Here is a 17,707-nt window from a genome sequence, read left to right as displayed (position 1 = left end):
GGCCGTCGTGTGAGGTGGAGCCTGGCTTCCTTGACGCCTCCACACTGGACAAAGTGTGCAGAGTGACCACACAGACAGAGGCCAGGAGGTGCCCGTGGACCCAGTGTTGGAGCCTGCCAGCCTAGGAGCCAGCCACGTGGGGGAGGAAGTGACAGCCAGGAGGACACGTGATAGTGTTTATTCCAAAACCAGATGACAATGGAACACAGCGTCAAAACCTGAGGGGAGCAAGGGGATCGGTGCTTGCTGTGAAATTCACAAACATAAGAAAAGGAACTGAGACTAATCACTGCTTGCCACCTCAACACTTTACCCTGCGCTCCCTATGAACTTCTGAGTCACCTTCTCATGTGATGAGTCTCGTATCACTTACTGTCCTTAAAGGTAACTCAGTGTATGCTTACTATGGACGGTTCAGACACTTCTTTCAACATTAAAGACTAGCCATTGGTCAAGACATGTGAACTGCCGTCAGGGCTGGGCCCCTCCGGAATCTCTCCACAGCTGGCCACCGCGTCCGTCCTCCGTCCACAGAACCCCACTGCCCCCCACCATGCAATCCCAGGACCTTGGGCACTCGGGCAAAAGCAGGCCAATTCCACGTCCTTCCCGTTGAGGAGCTGGCAGAGCTCAGCTGTGCTCAGACGCAGCTGCAGACATGCACTGGGAATCTCTCCCCGAAAACCCAGCCTCCTTATCTGGAGCCCAGAACCAGCCTAGCCTGGGGGGGAGAGGGTCACGAGGTGGTGGGGTGAAGGCAGAAGCCTTAGGACTACAGCCAACACGCCTTTTTTGCAGAGTTTACGAACAGGTGACTGCATGCACACGGGAACTTAAAGCTCCACCCCCTAATCCTGCACCTCCATCCAAATCCATCGTCAGCAACTGACCACTGTTCCTCCCTGGGGAAGCTGACACTTCCAGGGTAATCAGTGTCCAGGCGGGCCCCATCTCACCCTTCCCAAGACGACTGGGCCATCAGCACCCTGAGCAGGCTCCTGAAATGCGAGTGGGCCGCTGGCAGGAGCAGAAAGGAGACTGGGGGCTCAGCCGCATCCGCAGACAGGGAGCCTAGAGCCAAAGCCCAAGTCACTGCGGAGGCTGCCGGAGAAACACTGCAGCTGCCCCGCACAGAGCCCGTGTTCTGAAGACACGGAGCGCCGCGTTAGCGTGCTGCTCACAGATGTCCACATCAGCTACTTTCCACAAGCAGATACTTTCAGAATCTGGACGGGGCACCCCTCGGACGTCAGGAGCCACAGCCCGCGTCTCACCCGCAGCTTCCCGACCTCAACCCCGGGGTGCTGTCCCCACCTGCCGTCTGCCGCAGAAGCCGGGGTGGGAGAACTGCCTCCAAGCCCCACAGGCCTGGGAATGAGACGGCCCACTGCCCACCCGCCAACACGCCCACGTGACGCCCATGCTCGCCCCACAGGCCCCGCTGGATCAGCTGGCTGAGCTGAGCGACGCAGGAGGTCCACCCAAGGATGCCGTCCGGCAGGTAACGGACAACACACTCCACTCTGTTAGATAATTTTTTAATAAAATGAGGTGTAACCACTGATACTAAGAAAACAACTCTTCTTGGCTAAGGGCTGGAAAAGGAAGAAAAAGCACGAGAAATGGGAAATGTGGGGTGGAGTGGGGAGTGAGTAGACTTACTTGTAAACAAGTGATAAAGATCTAAAAGTTGTGGGTGGTCTGGGTGCCCCGGGCACAGGACACACAGCCCAGCCCACCGTCAACGACCCTCAAGACGGAGGAGCCATGGTAATGACACATGTCCAGACTCCTTCAGTCCTGGACTTAAGTTCAGGCTTAAGATTCTGTCCCAGCACCAGCTTAACGGAGCATATGTGAACACCCTCCGACCCAGTGGTGCAGACGCCCTCCCCAAACACGTCGGCTCACAGCGGCCTCCGCATGTGTGGGCCGAGTGCACGGGGTCAGCAGCCGGCCAGGCGGGGGTGTTGGAGGGTGGCAACTGTAGGAGGAGCCTGTGCAGGAGGGGTTCCAGACGCAGACCCTCGGAGGCATCACCCGAGACCTCGGGTATGAGTGGTCTCCAGGCAGAGTGCACCCGACCTTCAGCCCCGAAGACACTTAACATAAACAGGCATAAATAAAACCCTTCAGAACCCACACTGCAGTCTGACAGACACGTGGTCACACAGCAGATCTGGTAAAGGCCTCACGTGGTCACACAGCAGATCTGGTAAAGGCCTCACGTGGTCACACAGCAGATCTGGTGAAAAAACCCTTCAGAACCCACACTGCAGTCTGACAGACACGTGGTCACACAGCAGATCTGTTCAAGGCCTCACGTGGTCACACGGCAGATCTTGTAAAGGCATCACGTGCAAGGCCTCTGACCCTGACCTCGCTAGGACCGCAGCAGGGCGTATGGGCAAGGCTCACACCCGAGTCCAGAATGGAAATCACGATGCGTGGATACTGCAGACTCAGGGCAGTGATGCTTGTTGTAAAAAGAACAGTGTTCGTTGAACCTTAAAAAAACGAAACACACCAACTGCAACTGTTTAGGTTGTAAAAGTTTCTAATGTAGCAGCAGACCATGTTTATAGAAAAAATATACTTTTAAGAAAATAGCTAAAAAAATCTAAAGTGATCAAAGTATAAAAAGTTAAAAAACGTATCTTAAAACAAAATATTGCCTCAAACATACAAAACTTAATTTTAGGAAATTCACCCATCTGAAGTTGGATGAGGCTGGATGCGGCTGGCATCCTCTAGGGGGGCTGTCACAGGACACGGGTCAGGACCCAGGGCGACGACGACCCGCCCGCGGGAAAGCTGCCGGACGCTGCTCCGCAGGGCTGTCCCGATCACGGAGAGCTGGCCCCCCGCCGGCACCCACAGCCTCGCACGCCGGCTGTTTCCGTGAGCCGCACAGACGCACCGCGAGGCCGCGGCTCAGGTCTCCACTAGGATCTCCACCACGTGGTCCAGCTCGCCCAGGTCCACCTTGCAGCCGGCGCCGGGAGGTGGGGCGGCCACAGAGGCGAAGGTCTCCAGACTCTCCGGGCCCGACTTGGCACTGCCCACCATGCCCGTCAGCACGGCGTCCAGGTCGTAGTAGGAGCCGTCCACGTCGGAAAACAGCTCCTCCACGGCGCCGGGGCCGTGGCTCTCCAGCGTCTCAAACACCCGATCGAGCGACCTGGGGAAGCCTCCTCGGCTCTCTCCGGGGCCGGCCCTGTCCCAGGGGCCTCCCGGAGTGGCCCCAGGAGCCTGTGCTGCCGGGGCCGCCTGCAGTGCAGAGGCCAGGTCTGCGGGGTCGGGGGCTGGGGCAGGCCCCGCCTGAGCGGAGCGGCACAGAATCTCCGTGGACACCAGGCGGTCACGCGGCGCCCGCCCCGAGGTCTGGGGCACGGGCCGGCGCCAGCTCCCATCCTGGGCCATCTCTGCCTGGACCTGCCGGACGGTGTTGGCAATGAGGACCGAGCGGCACAGGTTGGACTCCGCCAGCATGTGGCACAGCTGGAGCTTGACCAGCGACATGTCCAGGAGCGACTGGCGCGGCAGGCTGTCAGCGGCCGCCTCGTCCTCCAAGCACTTCCTCTTCAGCCCCCGAGCGAACATGGTGCCCTGCGGAGACAAGACAGATGCTGCTGAGCCCGCTGCAGGGATCCTGCAAATTCTGCCGGGCCTCGGCCTCGACCTCGGGGGTGACCCGTGCCAGCAGCGGGGGGTGTGGGACGCGGACAGAGCGGACCTGCTGCACTGCACCCGCCCCTCCTTGGCGTCTGGAAGGCCCAGGGCTGGGGCGGGGTCCCCACCAGGGGCTGGAGCGGTCTACAGCCACCAGGGAGGCACCGCTCCGAGTGGACGCTACACCAGCACCACTGGATGAAAATGCTGGTTCTTGGGCCTCACCTGGACACAGCCAACCTGCCGCACCTCTGCTCTCAGAGGCAGAAATACAAGGAAGCTGCCCTTCTAACAGGCTCTAAGTCAGGAGACCCCAGGGGACGTTAAAGGTGGAGCAGGAAGGGCCTTGGCCCGTGTTTCCCCACAAGCCCTCTGTGGGGTCCCCTCCTTCCAAGAACAAAGTGAAGCTGTAACATACAAACCCTCCCTCAAGTGCATAAGGTAACTCAACATTTTTATTTCAAGGAATCCACTTGAGTTATCCATCTCGAGTTAAAGCGGCCCGTGCCCGCCAGCCCCACCCTTAAGCAGAAAGGTCCCCTGTCCTCCGAGTCTCCTTTCAATATCACAGCTCTCACCTCCTGTGTATTTAACATTTAAAGACCTTTTTAAAAAGTACGGGACTTCTTGGGCACTTATCCCAGAGAAATGAAAGCCAATGTTCATGTGAAAACACACACAGGAATCTTCGCAGCGGCTCCACTCACAACAGCCCTGAGCTGGGGAGCAAGCCCTTCAGGGAGCGGGGGCTGCCGCTCAGATGCCACCAGGCAGGGCAGGACTGCCCAGCGGCGGGGACTCGGACGGGCATCGAGGGGGTCACGTGGCACGAGAAAGCCTGTCTCAGAAGGCGGCCCAAGGCCGGCCCCCTCCATAAGGATCCTACCACTCAGAGGGGGCTCCCTGGGGCAGGACAGCTCACGTAGGGACCTTGGAGGTGCTGCATGAGCCCCGACTGCTCAGAACCACACGCGGGCACATGGCACTCAGGCACACGCACGCACGCACGACCCCACCAGCGCCGAGGCTGCTCAGAGGCTAGTTTCCTTGTTTCCTGCAGGGGCTGCCAGGCCAGGCACCGCGCGCGGACGCGGACACCGGGGGGCAGGGGCAAGGATGCCCCTCCAGGACACTTCTCTACAGCTTCCTGTGGACCTGCAACCACTCCAACAGAAAGGGCAAAAACTAAGCAACCACAACTTCCCTGGTGGTCCAGTGGCTGACTCTGAGCTCCGCGTGCAGGGGGCCCGGGTGTGATCCCCAGTCAGGGAACTAGACCCCGCGTGCCTTGACTAAAAGATCTCACATGCCACAATGAAGATCGAAGATCCCGACTGCTGCAGCAAAGACCCAGCGTAGCCAAAAAACCCCACAAAAACGAAGTGACCACAGCGCATCCTTCACAAGATTCATTTCCCCAGAACAGCAAACAGGTCTAACTCGTCGGGACGATGCAGAAGCCAAGCCCATCACAGGAGCCTGCACAGGCCTGCGCATCAATGGCTTCGGCTCACCACCAGAACCCAGGAAAAGTATCTCAGTGACTTCCAGTAATAAAGGATTCAAGTGTTTTGTCTTGGCTACAAATCCAACTTTTACAGTCTTTCTTCCCCCGTTACTTGTATAGAAGTCACAGGCTTAAGATTTCCAAGCACGATGAGAGTTAATATAAATCACATCACACGATAGAGACACCCTGCGTTCCGGAGAAACACTCGCGCTTCAAGGGCTCCGCTCTCTGCAGCAGATGAATCACCTCAAGCGTCTTTCCACCTCATCTCAAATCCTGACTCTGCACGACCACTGACTTAACCTCGGGCCCAGGGGATTTCCTGGTGCGCGTCCAGGGCTTAGGACTCTCCGCTCCCACTGCTGAGGGCCCAGATCCCATCCCTGGCTGGGGAACTAACACCTGCAAGCTGCACAGCGTGAACAGAAAACAAAAAGGTAATTTAGAGCGTAAACAAAACTCCCTCAAATAACATGATTAAGTTCAACTTCACCAACAGAGCAAGTCGGGCCACCCTCCCTCAGGCCCCAGGTGGCTCGGGTCTAGAGCAGGTCAGCAGCCACGTGAGCCAGGGGGGTGGGCCCGAGACCACAGCCGGGAGGCTTCACGGGGCACCTCAGATACCACCTGCCCTTTCCTCGAGGGGTCCTCAGAACGTCCAGCCCTTGAACTCATGACCCGGGGGAGCCCCCCACTCCAGGCATTGAATTCAGGGTGTGCTTAGGACCTGGGGCGGCACCACCAGGAAAGAAGCCCAGAGGGCAGCCTTCTGACTGTTTGCTGAGACTGAACACACAGCTATGATACCCGATCCGCCCAGGACACCCAGCCGCCACCACGGGAAGCAGGCCAGGACGCAGCCCACTCCCACCACCCCAGACACGCGGGACCTCTGATTTCTATCAGACAGCCCAGGACGCCCTCCTCAGCCCAGCCCAGGCTCTGTCAATAACCCACGGCTTCCTGGGTTTTGGTCTCACTTCCCACGGAGGACCAGCTGGAGAAAGCTGCGCAGGACATGCTCCCGGCCAGCACGCTGGTCAGTCATCCGGCCCCCAGCCCCTCCCAGGCCCCTGAGGCCCCCCACTAGGAAGCACTCCCACGCCTCTGCTGCCCTCGTCCCTGCCCAGCCCGGTGGTGTTGGTGGCAGCGCTGTGGCGGCTTGGAAGACAGCACTGCGCTCACCGCGTGGGGCCTGGTTCACGTCCGCGGTCCCCGTGGGTAACGGGGGGAGAAGCCGAAGCACAGGACAAAGACGCTTGGCAGCCAGTCGTCAGGCCGTCTTCCTGGCGTTTCCAGAGCACGTTCTCCCGGGCGCACCCGCGTCTCGGGACGCCCTCCTTTCCATGCTCATTACGCCTTCCCTGTTACTTGGCACTTTACCGCCACTTCTGACAGCCACGTGTTTGTCACAACATACAACACCCCGATGGTCCTGCTGGTCTCTCCAGGGCTCCATGTCCCCGGCCTTCCGGGGGGGCAGATGAGGCACCATCAGCTCCAGCACTGACTCAGCGCATCTCAGGAGGAGCAGCTGGGATCCTGCCAAGCTGCCCTCAGGAAGGAGAGCCCCTGCCCCCTCCGCCATCTCTCCCATGCTGCCATCACAGTGGCTGCTGAGTCTCCGTGCCTCACTGACGGTCCCTGCAGCAGCCAGACACCGCCCCCCCCACACCGCCCCACCAGTGGATGGAATGTTCCGTAAGGTTCCAAGTGAGCTAGTGAATGGGTGAAGTGTGCTGCACCCGAGGACAGGGTACTATGCAGGAACAAAGCTCCGCAGACAGACGCAAGGATATGCCACGGCGGACGGAAAGCACCCGCTGAGTAACAAGGCAAGAACAGAATCGCAAGGACCGCGCTCTCCGCGCATATGAACCTGCAGAAGAGGAGCGGAGCCCGAGCTGTTGCCACCAAGGAGGTGGGAGTGGCAGGAATTCCCTGGGATGGCGGGAGCAGGGGGCAGAGAGGAGGCACTCGTTGGAATTCACTGAACTTGACAACGTCTGTTTGTTTGACTGCACTAAATTATACCTTCATTAGAGACTAAAGTGCATAAACAAGGCGATGGGGCGGCCACCAGGAGAAACCTAAATCACCAGCTGCTGCTGCCGAGCACCCCGATGGGCGTGCCATGACAGAGCTGGCCTAAATTACTCCTTTCAAACACTCCAAAGCCTAAGCGACTGTTAATTTGTGTTACGCTCAACCCAGGAAGACGTTGGCAGACTTACAACGACGGAAGGGAGCGGCCCTCGGATGGTGCCCCACCCCCCGGAGGCTGTGTCAGAGGGTGGCACCAGGGTGACCCCAGAAGGTGGCCTGTGAGGGTCCCCTCCTCAGACATCTGTGTTTGGGACCAAATCTGAACAGAGGATGGTTCTGAGGGACCTGAGAGATGCCCAGGGCAGAGGAGGGGACGCGGACCCCCGGCCGGCCTAGCGGAGCCCCTTCTCAGCCCAGACTGTGGTCAGAAGGCACTGAACTCCTACCACAGAGTGACACAAGGCCCCAGCCTCCCAGGCTGTCCTAACTGCAGAGCCTGACTCACCGGTGAGTGCCGAGCAAAACAGTGTGGGGCATTACCCACCTCTGCAATCGGCAAGAAGGTCTCGCCATGGAGCTGGTTAAACCCCGAGGCCCCAGTCCTCAGGGTTAGCGTGTGCCACTCGAAACCCCCCCAACCTCCCCGGGCAGCCACCTGCCAGAGCCGACCCCATCCCCACCCTACAGCACTGCCCGCAGGCCTCCTCCAGACCAGCGCTCCGCCAGAGGGGAACGAACAGGGACGGACAGGCCGCGAGTTCCAGGTGGCGGTGGGCCGGGGGGTGCCCTGCCTGCCCGCTGGGGCACCCCGGCAGGCACAGCCAGGTCCCCATCCCCAAGCAGCTCACCCTGTGGCCCCAGTCGAGAGCCGGTGGGAGATGCAGATCCCTGAATCAGAAGAGGGGGGCCAGAAACAGATGGTAGCATGGCCCTCAGCTCCGGGCAAGCACTCGCTCATGTGAGCTTCAGGTATTTACAGCAAATCAACATCGACGTTCTCAGTGCTGTCCCACTATCAGACTGGCTTTGAAATACTCACCAAAGATGCAGCAGGCCAGACAAAGTCTTGAGAATGCTGCCTCTGAGCTGGTGTGGTGGGGTCACCCTCCACTACTGCCTGTCTGGAGTTTTCATAAGCTAGCACTAAAAAGTCGATTGCAACTATCTTTTTTTGTGGGGGGGGGGAGGCAGCATCAGGCGACCTGTGGGATCTCAGTTCCCCACCAGGGCTTGAACCCGGGCCCCTGGCAGTGAAAGCACAGAGTCTTAACCACCTGACTGCCAGGGAACTCCCTCAAGTAACTTTCATTACTTGGGAATAAAGTACACAAGCTTTCTCTGCCTCGTAATATCTTCTAATAGCAAGCTTGAGGGAAACTTCAGCCTTTTCCCAAGATAAAACCTGCCATCCTCTCTCTCTCAAAAGAAAGTCATAACTGTTTTTTTCATTCTGAATTTCAATTTTAATTATAAAACATGGTGAAACTTGAAAATAAAGAGCAACTGTATGTAGGAAGTTCATACAATATTCAACTTTGTAAGAGGACAGTATCTTTCCTGGCTCATTTCAACAGAACTGTTAACTCCATGAGGTCGTCCTGTGCAAGCCACACAGGGCCCCCGGAGAGGAAACAGGGCGAGTTTCCAGCTGAGGGAAACCCGCTATTTGGACCACAGCCTCTCCGGCAGTTACCTGGCGGATGCTCTTCCTGGTTATCCTGCTTTGGGGACAATCAGCTTTTGAAAACGTAGAGCGGCGCACTTGCCTCTGAAAGCGCGTCTGGTACTTTTCCTAGCCGGGCGACCGAGGCAGGACGGGGCGGCTCAGGCAGCCCAGTGGACACAAGGTCTTGGAGCCCTCCTCTCCCCACGCCCTGCTCCCCTCCCTGACGTCAGTGTCCACTGGACAGGGCAGCTGAGGCCAGGCTGCGGGGAAGCAGACGAGTGTGGCTTCAGGCCACCCAAGGCTGGCATCACTCCCCTGACTAGCTTATAGAGAAGCTGGGTCTCCTGCCGTACAGGGGAGAGAAACCATTGCAAAACATCCTTGGTGTTCCTTTTCAAAGCAATTAAAGCTGAGACACAAAGGAAAGGAACTCAAACTGAACACTCACAGGCACACAGCCCGCTGCAGGGAGGCAGCCCTGACTCCGGGGGTTCCAGAGAAAGGAGCCTTGGCCTGGGCCATTTCTGGAAGGCAGGACAGTATTGCAAAACCCTAGTCCTGCTAAAAAGATCTATGATGAAATTCAAGGGTTCCACTGCGAACACCTATCACCCACTGCTCATTCTACAAGAAATGCAGATTAGGAAGGAAACCTAGAAATGGATGGGTGGGGAGATAAAAGGGTGAATGGATAGGCGGGTGGATGGCGGGTGGAAGAGGCACAGCAGGATGGACAGATGGGTGACAGAGGGGCAGCGGCTTCGGGGCGCTGTGGTCAGGGCTAAAAACAGGGTCAGGGTCTCTACAGGTCTTCCCGGAGGGTCATCGTGGGAGCTGGGGGGAGGAGGGCGTGCACTGGCCCCTTCCAAGTCCAAGGCAAGAAGACAGAGTGGGGGATTCTCCGCGGAGAGCCCGACTGACCCACCTTACGGGTTTCTCCTCCTTAAAAGACTCCCCAGTTAAGTTAAAACCAAGGGGACGTTCCTGTGGACTGAAATGGAGCGGGACAGCCCAAGTTCAGGCTGCGGCAGCAGCAAGGGAGCCCCAGGCAGCCGGTCACTCGGCGGGAGAACGGGCGGGGGACGTAGGTCTCCCACGGCCGCGCCCCTCCTCCGACGCGCCCCCGGCCCCCAGGTTCCCCCCGAGCCCGACGCCTCGGGAGCCCCCGGGGTCCCCCTCAGCCTCCCGGGTCTCCCGTCCGGGACAGCCCCCCAAGGACCCCTCCAGGCGTCTAGGGTCCCCGCCTACGACCGCATCCTCGCGAGGCCCAGCAGCCGCACAAAGGCCCGGGGAACGCCGGCACGCTTACCTGGCCGCCAGCGTCCGCGCCGCCCGCGCCGCCCGCGCCGCCGCCGCCAAGGGAGGGGCTGCCGGGAGGGGCGGGGCGGGGGCGGGGCGAGGGCGGGGCCGCGCAGCGCCCACAAAGGGTCTCCGTGGTGCCGGCCACCCCACCCGCTGATTGGTCGGGGGCGGGGGCGGGGCCTCAGGTTCAAACCGCGGGCGGGGCCTGGCGCGCGAGTTCCCGCGCGGCCGCGTTGGCCGTTGGGCCCGCGCCCCGGGCCGCCCCGCCCCGGACGGCTCCCAGGGCTCCTCGCGCGGCCCTAGTGCGCCTGCGCCGGCCTCCCGAGGGGCGGGGCGCGGGAGGATGGGGTGAGGGGATTTCTTTTGAAAGCTAACTTTTTAGTGGAAAGGCCCTGAATAGGATACAAAAGCCTCATTCCATTCAGTCAAGAAGTGTTTCTCGAGTGCAAGCCGGGGGCTCGGTGGTGACGCAGTGAGAGGCCTGCATCCTCAAGTGTCCCGTGACGGGTGCCCAGCGGTAGAGCCTAGGGCGCCCACCTCGCGGGCAGCCCAAGCCCACGTTGGATGGGGGCTCTGCCCACACAGGCCTCGAGGGCTATGGTCGCCTGAGGAGGAAGGAAGGGAATAGAGGGGAGAGCGTCCGCGGGTAAGCGGATCTGGGTCCAGGTGAGCCGGGGGCGGGGACTGGGGTTTCCCTCCGAGCGAGGCGGGAAACTGGGCCTCAGGAGACTCGCAGCTGGAGATAGGTTGGGGGAATACAAAGTCCAGTCAGGTCACTGCAGTGACTCCAAAGGTCATAGGTGTGCACGTCAAACAAGGAGTAAAACTAGAGGAAAGTTTGCTGCTGGCCATATGCAGCACCAAAGATTAAATCCCTTAATATGCAGATTATCCTACAGCTGGAACAGAGATGAGCAGACGGACAGAAAGTGGGTTCAGGGCAAAGGAAATAAGATTCTCTTACCCAGAGGATGAGATAGGGCATCGCCAGCTCAATGGACATGAGTTTGCGCAAATGCTGGTAGATAGTGAAGGGCAGGGAAGCCTGGCGTGCTTCAGTCCATGCGGTGGAAAAGAGTCGGAAAATACTGAGCGACTGAACCACAGCCTGATGGAAAACGCTCAGCCTCGGAGGGAGAGCGAGGCAAATTCAATCTACACTCGCTCGATGCCAATTTACACTCTCAGACTGACAAAAGATCCAGAATGCTGTAAAGGAAGATGGTATCTTCCAGAGACTTCAGTCTTACTCACCCAAAATGTCCAGCTTACAATAAAAAAATTAACAGGCATACCAGGACACAAGACCAAAAATGGCAAAAACCCAACATAATAGAAACAGACTTGTGGGTGAACCCAGGTATTGGTGTTATCAAGCTATTTAAAAACAGCAATTGTTGTATTCCAGAAAATTAAGGAGAACTGGAATCTATGAAAAACACTCAAATGGGAGAAATAATACCAATCTTACACAAGATAATGAGGAAGGAACTCTTTCCAACGTGTTCAAAGGATGGGGGCTTCCCTAGTGGTCCAGCAGTTAAGACTCCTGGCTTCCTCAGTAGGGGGTGATGGTTCAGTCCCTAGTGGGAAAACGAAGATCCCATCCTCACTCTGACGTGCATTGCAAGCTTATGAGTCACCAAGAATATGGGATAGCCCTGTAAGTTAATGATTATTCAAGAAAGCAGGCTTGCTTAACCACAAAACCAAAGAGACTTGCTTAACAAAGATGAGACGGGAATCCAAGTTCTTGTTCGCGGAGCCAAAGAATGGAATCCACGAGCACGCAAACACTCACTGTAGCAAGCGAACAGGATTTATGAAAGAGGAGGAGAGTACAAAGCTCTCAGCATAGACACTGAGAAATCTATATGCAGGTCAAGAAGCAACAGTTAGAACGGGATATGGAACAACGGACTGGTTCCAAATTGAGAAAGGAGTATGTCAAGGCTGCATATTGTCACCCTGCTTATTTAACTTATATGCAGAGTATATCATGAAAAACGCTGGGCTGGAGGAAGCACAAGCTGGAATCAAGATTGCTGGGAGAAATATCAATAACCTCAGATATGCAGATGACACCACCTTTATGGCAGAAAGCGAAAAAGAACTAAGAGCCTCTTGATGAAAGTGAAAGAGGACAGTGAAAAAGCTGGCAATGCAGGACACCCGGGTTCGATACCTGGGTGGGGAAGATCCCCTGGAGAAGGAAACAGCAGCCCACTCCAGTGTTCTTGCCTGGAAAATCACATGGACAGAGGAGCCTGGCTGGTTACAGCTCACAGGGTGGCACAGAGTCTGATGCGACTGAGTAACAATTAGTTTAGTGGATGAGAGAGCTCCCCTTACAGGCTAGTCCCGCCTCCTACTTTAGTCTCTTTAATTCCACAATGCTAAGTTTGCCGCTCTTCTGTAAATTGGAAATCCCTTCAAAACAAAAAGCTGGATAAAAGTATATATACAAAATAATTCTATATGATTCCCATGGGTACCTATATAGGCAAGTAAATGTTAGGAAAAGTGCAACTTCTATAAGTATACATGGGTGTAATAATAAACGAGATGGCATCTCTGACTCAATGGATATGAGTTTGAGCAACTCCGGGAGTTGGTGATGGACAGGGAAGCCTGGCGTGCTGTAGTCCATGGAAATGCAAAGAGTCGGACACAACTGAGCAACTGAACTGAACTGAATAATAAAGGAAAGAAAACGATGTCCTTATGACCCTGAAGGGACACAGCAGGGGTTGCAGTGTGAGAGAGCTGAAGGAAACGAAGGGGGTTGGTCAGGGTGTGTGGCCAGCACACCTTCTGATGTGGAGCAGGCCCTGGGCACAAGAGCTGTGGTGCACGGGAGGCAAATGCCACTAGCCCTTAAAAGGTCAAGGACTGGGATGGGCAGGTGCGGGGCACAAAGACCTTCCCCTGTGTGTGGGCTTCCTGCTCAGATGGCTTTGCCCACAGAGACTCAGAGTGGCTGCAGTAGCTCCAGATCTTGCGTTCAGTTTCACAGGAGGTCTAAGGAAACAGAAAGCCTTTCCTCCAGGAGGCAAACTGAAGTCCTGGCCCACCTCTCACTGGCCAGAATTGAACACATGCCATTCCAATGGTGTTTGGCTTAGGGCAGAAGTTCTCAAGCTGTGGGCCTGTACCCCCAGCAGCAGCATCTCCTGAAAAGTCATTATGAATGCAAATTTGCTGACTCAGAAATTCTGGGGCTGGGCCCTGTATGGCTGCGTTTCAGCAGGCCCACCAGGGGATTCTGGTGCAGGCTGAAACTTGAGAATCAGAGACCAGTTCAGTTTAGTTCAGTCACTCTGTCATGTCCGACTCTTTGCAACCCCATGGACTGCAGCACGCCAGGCTTCCCTGTCCATCACCAACTCCCAGAGCTTGCTCAAACTCATGTCTGTTGAGTCGGTGAAGCCATCCAACCATCTCATCCTTGTCCCCTTCTCCTCCTGCCTTCAGTCTTTCCCAGCATCAGGGTCTTTTTCAAACAGTCAGTTCTTCACATCAGGTGGCCAAAGGATTGGAATGTCAGCTTCAGCATCTGTCCTTTCAATGAATATTCAGGGTTGATTTCCTTTAGGATTGACTGGTTGGATCTCCTTGCAGTCCAAGGGACTCTCAAGAGTCTTCTCCAACGCCACAGTTCAAAAGCATCTGTTCTTTGGTGCTCACCTTTCTTTATAGTCCAACTCTCACATCCATACCTGACTACTGGGTAAACCATAGCTTTGACTAGACGGACCTTTGTTGGTAAAGTAATGTCTCTGCTTTTTAATATGCTGTCTAGGTTGTTCATAGCTTTTCTTCCAAGGAGCAAGTGTCTTTTAATTTCATGGCTGCAGTCACCATCTGCAGTGATTTTGGAGACCCCCCCAAAATAAAGTCTGTCACTGTTTCCATTGTTTCACCATCTATTTGCTATGAATATTGGGACTGTATGCTATGACCTTAGTTTTCTGAATGTTGAGCTTTAAGCCAGCTTTTTCACTCTCCTCTTTCACTTTCATCAAGAGGCTCTTTAAATCTTCTTTGCTTTCTGCCAAGGGTGGTGTCATCTGCGGATCTGAGGTTATTGATATTTCTCCCAGCAATCTTGATTCCACTTCGTGCTTCATCCAGCCCGTCTGGTTCTTTTGCCTTTTCTAAATCTGGCTTGAACAACTCAAATTTTATTTTTCACGTACTGTTAAAGCCTGGCTTGGAGAATTTTGATCAATCCATCTTGGGTGGCCCCACATGGCACGGCTCATAGTTTCACTGAGTTAGACCAGGCTGTGGTCCATGTGATCAGACTGGTTAGTTTTCTGTGATTGTGGTTTTCATTCTGTCTGCCCTCTGATGGAGAAGGATATGAGGCTTATGGAAGCTTCCTGATGGGAAAGACTGACCGAGGGGGAAACTTGGTCTTGTTCTGGCAGGGCCATGCTCAGTAAATCTTTAATCCAATTTTCTGTTGATGGGTGGAGCTGTGTTCCCTCCCTGTTGTTTGACCTGAGGCCAAACTATGGTGGAGGTAATGAAGGTAATGGTGACCTCCTTCAAAAGGTCCCATGCAGGCACTGCCACACTCAGTGCCCCCAACCCTGCAGCAGCCACTGCCAACCCACGCCTCCACTGGAGACTCCTGGACACTCACAGGCAAGTCTGGCTCAGTCTCTTGTGGGGTCACTGCTCCTTGCTCCTGGGTCCTGGTGCGCACAAGGGTTTGTCTGTGCCCTCCAAGAATCTGTTTCCCCAGTCCTGTGGAAGTTCTGTAATCAAACCCTACTGGCCTCCAAAGTAAAATTCCCTGGGGGTTCTCAGTCCCTTTGCCAGATCCCCAGGTTGGGAAATCTGTTGTGAGTCCTAGAACTTTCTTAACAGTCTGAGAATTTCTTTGGTATTATTGTTCTGCAGTTTGTGGGTCGTCTGCTCGGTGGCTCTATAGTGGGTTTAATGGCAACATCCTCCAAGAGGGTTTATGCCACACGCTGTGTGACCCAGGTCTGCTGCGCCCAGAGCCCCTGCAGCAGGCCACTGCTGACCCGTACCTCCGCAGGAGACACTTAAACACTCAAAGGCGGGTCTGGCTCGGTCTCTATGGGGTCTCTGGGTCCTGGTGCACACAAGGTTTCATTTGTGTGAGGGTCTCTGGCGGGTATGGGGTTTGATTCTAAACGCGATTTCGCCCCTCCTGTCATGTTTCTCGGGCCTCTACTTTGCCCTTGGACGTGGGGTGTCTTTTTTGGTGGGATCTACAATTCTCCTGTTGATGGTTGTTCCGCAGTGAGTTGTAATTTTGGAGTTTTTGCAGGAGAAGATGAGTGCACATCCTTGTACTCCGCCACCATCTTTCTATCGGAAAGATGCCCCCCCGAGCCCAAACTCAGGGGTGGAGGGGTGAGCAGAGCAGGGTGGCTATCATCTCCAGGAGGGTCAGGAATGGTCATGGTGGAGGAAGGTGATGGTCTCCTGAGCAGCAGAAACAGCAGGTACCCCGCTCTCCTCACGGCAACCCTGGAGTAAGGCTGGGAAGTGGTCATGGCAGGGCTGAGGGCAGAACCCACAGGGACCCTCCCCCATGCTGCCCACCCTGCCTGCCCAGTGCCTGAAACCTCTGTCACAGGGGCTGTGGAGCCCCAGCGCTGTGACTGGGGAGGATGTGGGGGCCGCTGGGCCCAAGGCCTCTCAGCCCATCCTGCTTTGAGCTGTAGTGGCCCCAGGCTGTCCCTTCAGGGGCCTTGGGTCTGCAGTCTGGACAAAAGGGGTCTGATGTGTGTGTGTCTCTCTCTTTTTGTAAACAAGTTTATTGAAATATGATCACATACCAGACAGCTCACCCTTTTAAAGTGTACAAGCCAGGGTTTTTAGTGTATTCATGGATCCGTGCAAACTTCACCACAGTCAATGTTAGAACACTTTCATCCCCTCAGAAGGAGCCCCTTACCCTTTAGCTATGATCCCCCCTTGCCCTGCCCCCAGCCCCAGGGGCCCACTCATCTCCCTTCTGCCCCTATGAATTGCCCTTTGCTGGACTTCTCATAGAAATGGCATCGTGCTTCCTGTGGCCTTTTGAGTCTGGCCTCTCACTTAGCATGTGTTGTTTTTTTTTTTTTAATAGTTTATTTTTATTTATTTACGTTGTGGCACGTGGGATCGTCCGTCTTCGTTTTGGGCGCACAGGATCTTCAGTTGTGGGTGCGGGATCTAGTTCCCCTTTGTCATTGTTGTTTATTTGCTCAGTCATGTCTGACTCTTTGCGACTGCAGTAAGCCAAGCTTTCCTATCCTTCTCCATCTCCCGGACCTTGCTCAAACTCATGTCCGTTGAGCCAATGATGCCATCCAGCCACCTCATCCTCTGTCACCCCCTTCTCCTGTCCTCAGTCTTTCCCAGCATCAGGGCCTTTTCCCATGAACCAGCTCCTCTCATCAGGTGGCCAAAGTATCTGAGCTTCAGCTTCAGCTTTATCAGTCCTTCCAATGAATATTCAGAATTGATTTCCTTTAAGATTGACTCATTTGATCTCCTTGCAGTCCAGTGGACTCTCAAGAGTCTTGTTCAGCACCACAGTTTGAAAGCATCAATTATTCTTCAGCGCTTCTTTATGGTCCAACTCTCACATCCGTACATGACTACTGGAAAAACAATAGTTCTGACTCTACAGGCCTTAATCAGCAACATGTTGTCTCTGCTTTTCAATGTGTTGTCTAGGTGTGTCATAGCTTTTTTTCCGAGAAAAAAGCGTCTTTTAATTTCATAGTTGCAGTCACTGTCGACAGTGATTTTGGAGCTCCAAAAAATAAAGTCTGTCACTGTTTCCATTTTTTCCCTATTTGCCATGGAGTGATGGGACCCGATGCCATGATCTTTGTTTTCTAAATGTTGAGTTGTAAGCTGACTTTTTCACTCTCCTTTCTCGCTTTCATCAAGAGGCTCTTTAGTTCCTCTTCTCTTTCTGCCATAAGGGTGGTGTCATATTGATATTTCTCCCAGCAATCTCGATTCCAACTTGAACTTCATCCAGCGCAGCATTTCTCCTGATGTACTCTGCATATAATTTAAATAAGCAGGGTGACAATACACAGCATTATCATACTCCTTTCCCAATTTGGAACCAGTTTGTTGTTCCATATCCAGTTTTAACTGTTGCTTCTTGACCTCCTGCTTCTCAGGAGGCAGGTCAGGTGGTCTGGTACTCCCATGTGTTGAAGAATTTTCCACAGTTTGTTGCTATCCACACAGTCAAAGGCTCTAGCTTAGTCGGTTAAGCAGAAGTAGATGTTTTTCTGGAATTCCCTTGCTTTTTCTATGATCCAAAGGATGTTGCCAATTTGATCTCTGGTTCCTCTATCTTTTCTAAATTCCGCTTGTACATCCAGAGGTTTTAGGTTTATGCACTGTTGAGGCATAGGTTGAAGGATTTTAAGCATAACCTTGCTAGCATGTGAAATGAGTGCAATTGTGCCAGAGTTTGAAGACTCTTTGGCATTGCCTTCCTTTGGGATTGGAATGAA

General features: G+C 54.9%; 1 protein-coding gene and 1 long non-coding RNA gene across 5 annotated transcripts; one reads left to right on the top strand and one right to left on the bottom strand.

Moving 5' to 3' along the window:
* Window positions 1-1,522: 1,522 nt before the first annotated feature.
* CDCA4 (cell division cycle associated 4) lies at window positions 1,523-10,242 on the bottom strand. Of its 4 annotated transcripts, none has more exons than XM_081551222.1 (3): window positions 10,204-10,242; window positions 2,921-3,609; window positions 1,523-2,507 (listed from the first exon to the last, which is right to left on the bottom strand). In XM_081551222.1, the coding sequence occupies exon 2, from the start codon at window positions 3,601-3,603 to the stop codon at window positions 2,935-2,937; it is 669 nt and encodes a 222-aa protein (XP_081407348.1). In that variant the 5' UTR covers window positions 3,604-3,609; window positions 10,204-10,242; the 3' UTR covers window positions 1,523-2,507; window positions 2,921-2,934. The 4 variants fall into 4 exon arrangements, with proteins under 4 accessions (XP_081407348.1, XP_081407347.1, XP_081407346.1 ...); XM_081551221.1 differs by lacking the exon at window positions 10,204-10,242 and adding exons at window positions 8,922-9,238; window positions 9,343-9,455 and having other exon boundaries at window positions 1,523-3,609; XM_081551220.1 differs by having other exon boundaries at window positions 1,523-3,609; window positions 8,922-10,242.
* A 277-nt stretch (window positions 10,243-10,519) lies between these two features.
* Window positions 10,520-15,025, top strand: LOC145530243 (uncharacterized). Its single transcript, XR_014071595.1, has 2 exons — window positions 10,520-12,084; window positions 14,300-15,025. It is a non-coding gene; the product is annotated as an uncharacterized LOC145530243 (long non-coding RNA).
* Window positions 15,026-17,707: the final 2,682 nt, after the last annotated feature.

The sequence above is a fragment of the Giraffa tippelskirchi genome, chromosome 12 (assembly GCF_054371585.1).
Source record: "Giraffa tippelskirchi isolate mGirTip1 chromosome 12, T2T-mGirTip1v1.2.pri, whole genome shotgun sequence".
Taxonomy (NCBI): Eukaryota; Metazoa; Chordata; class Mammalia; order Artiodactyla; family Giraffidae; genus Giraffa; species Giraffa tippelskirchi.
Note: the sequence above shows the minus strand (reverse complement) of the source record. Positions and strands in the feature narration are given on the sequence as shown.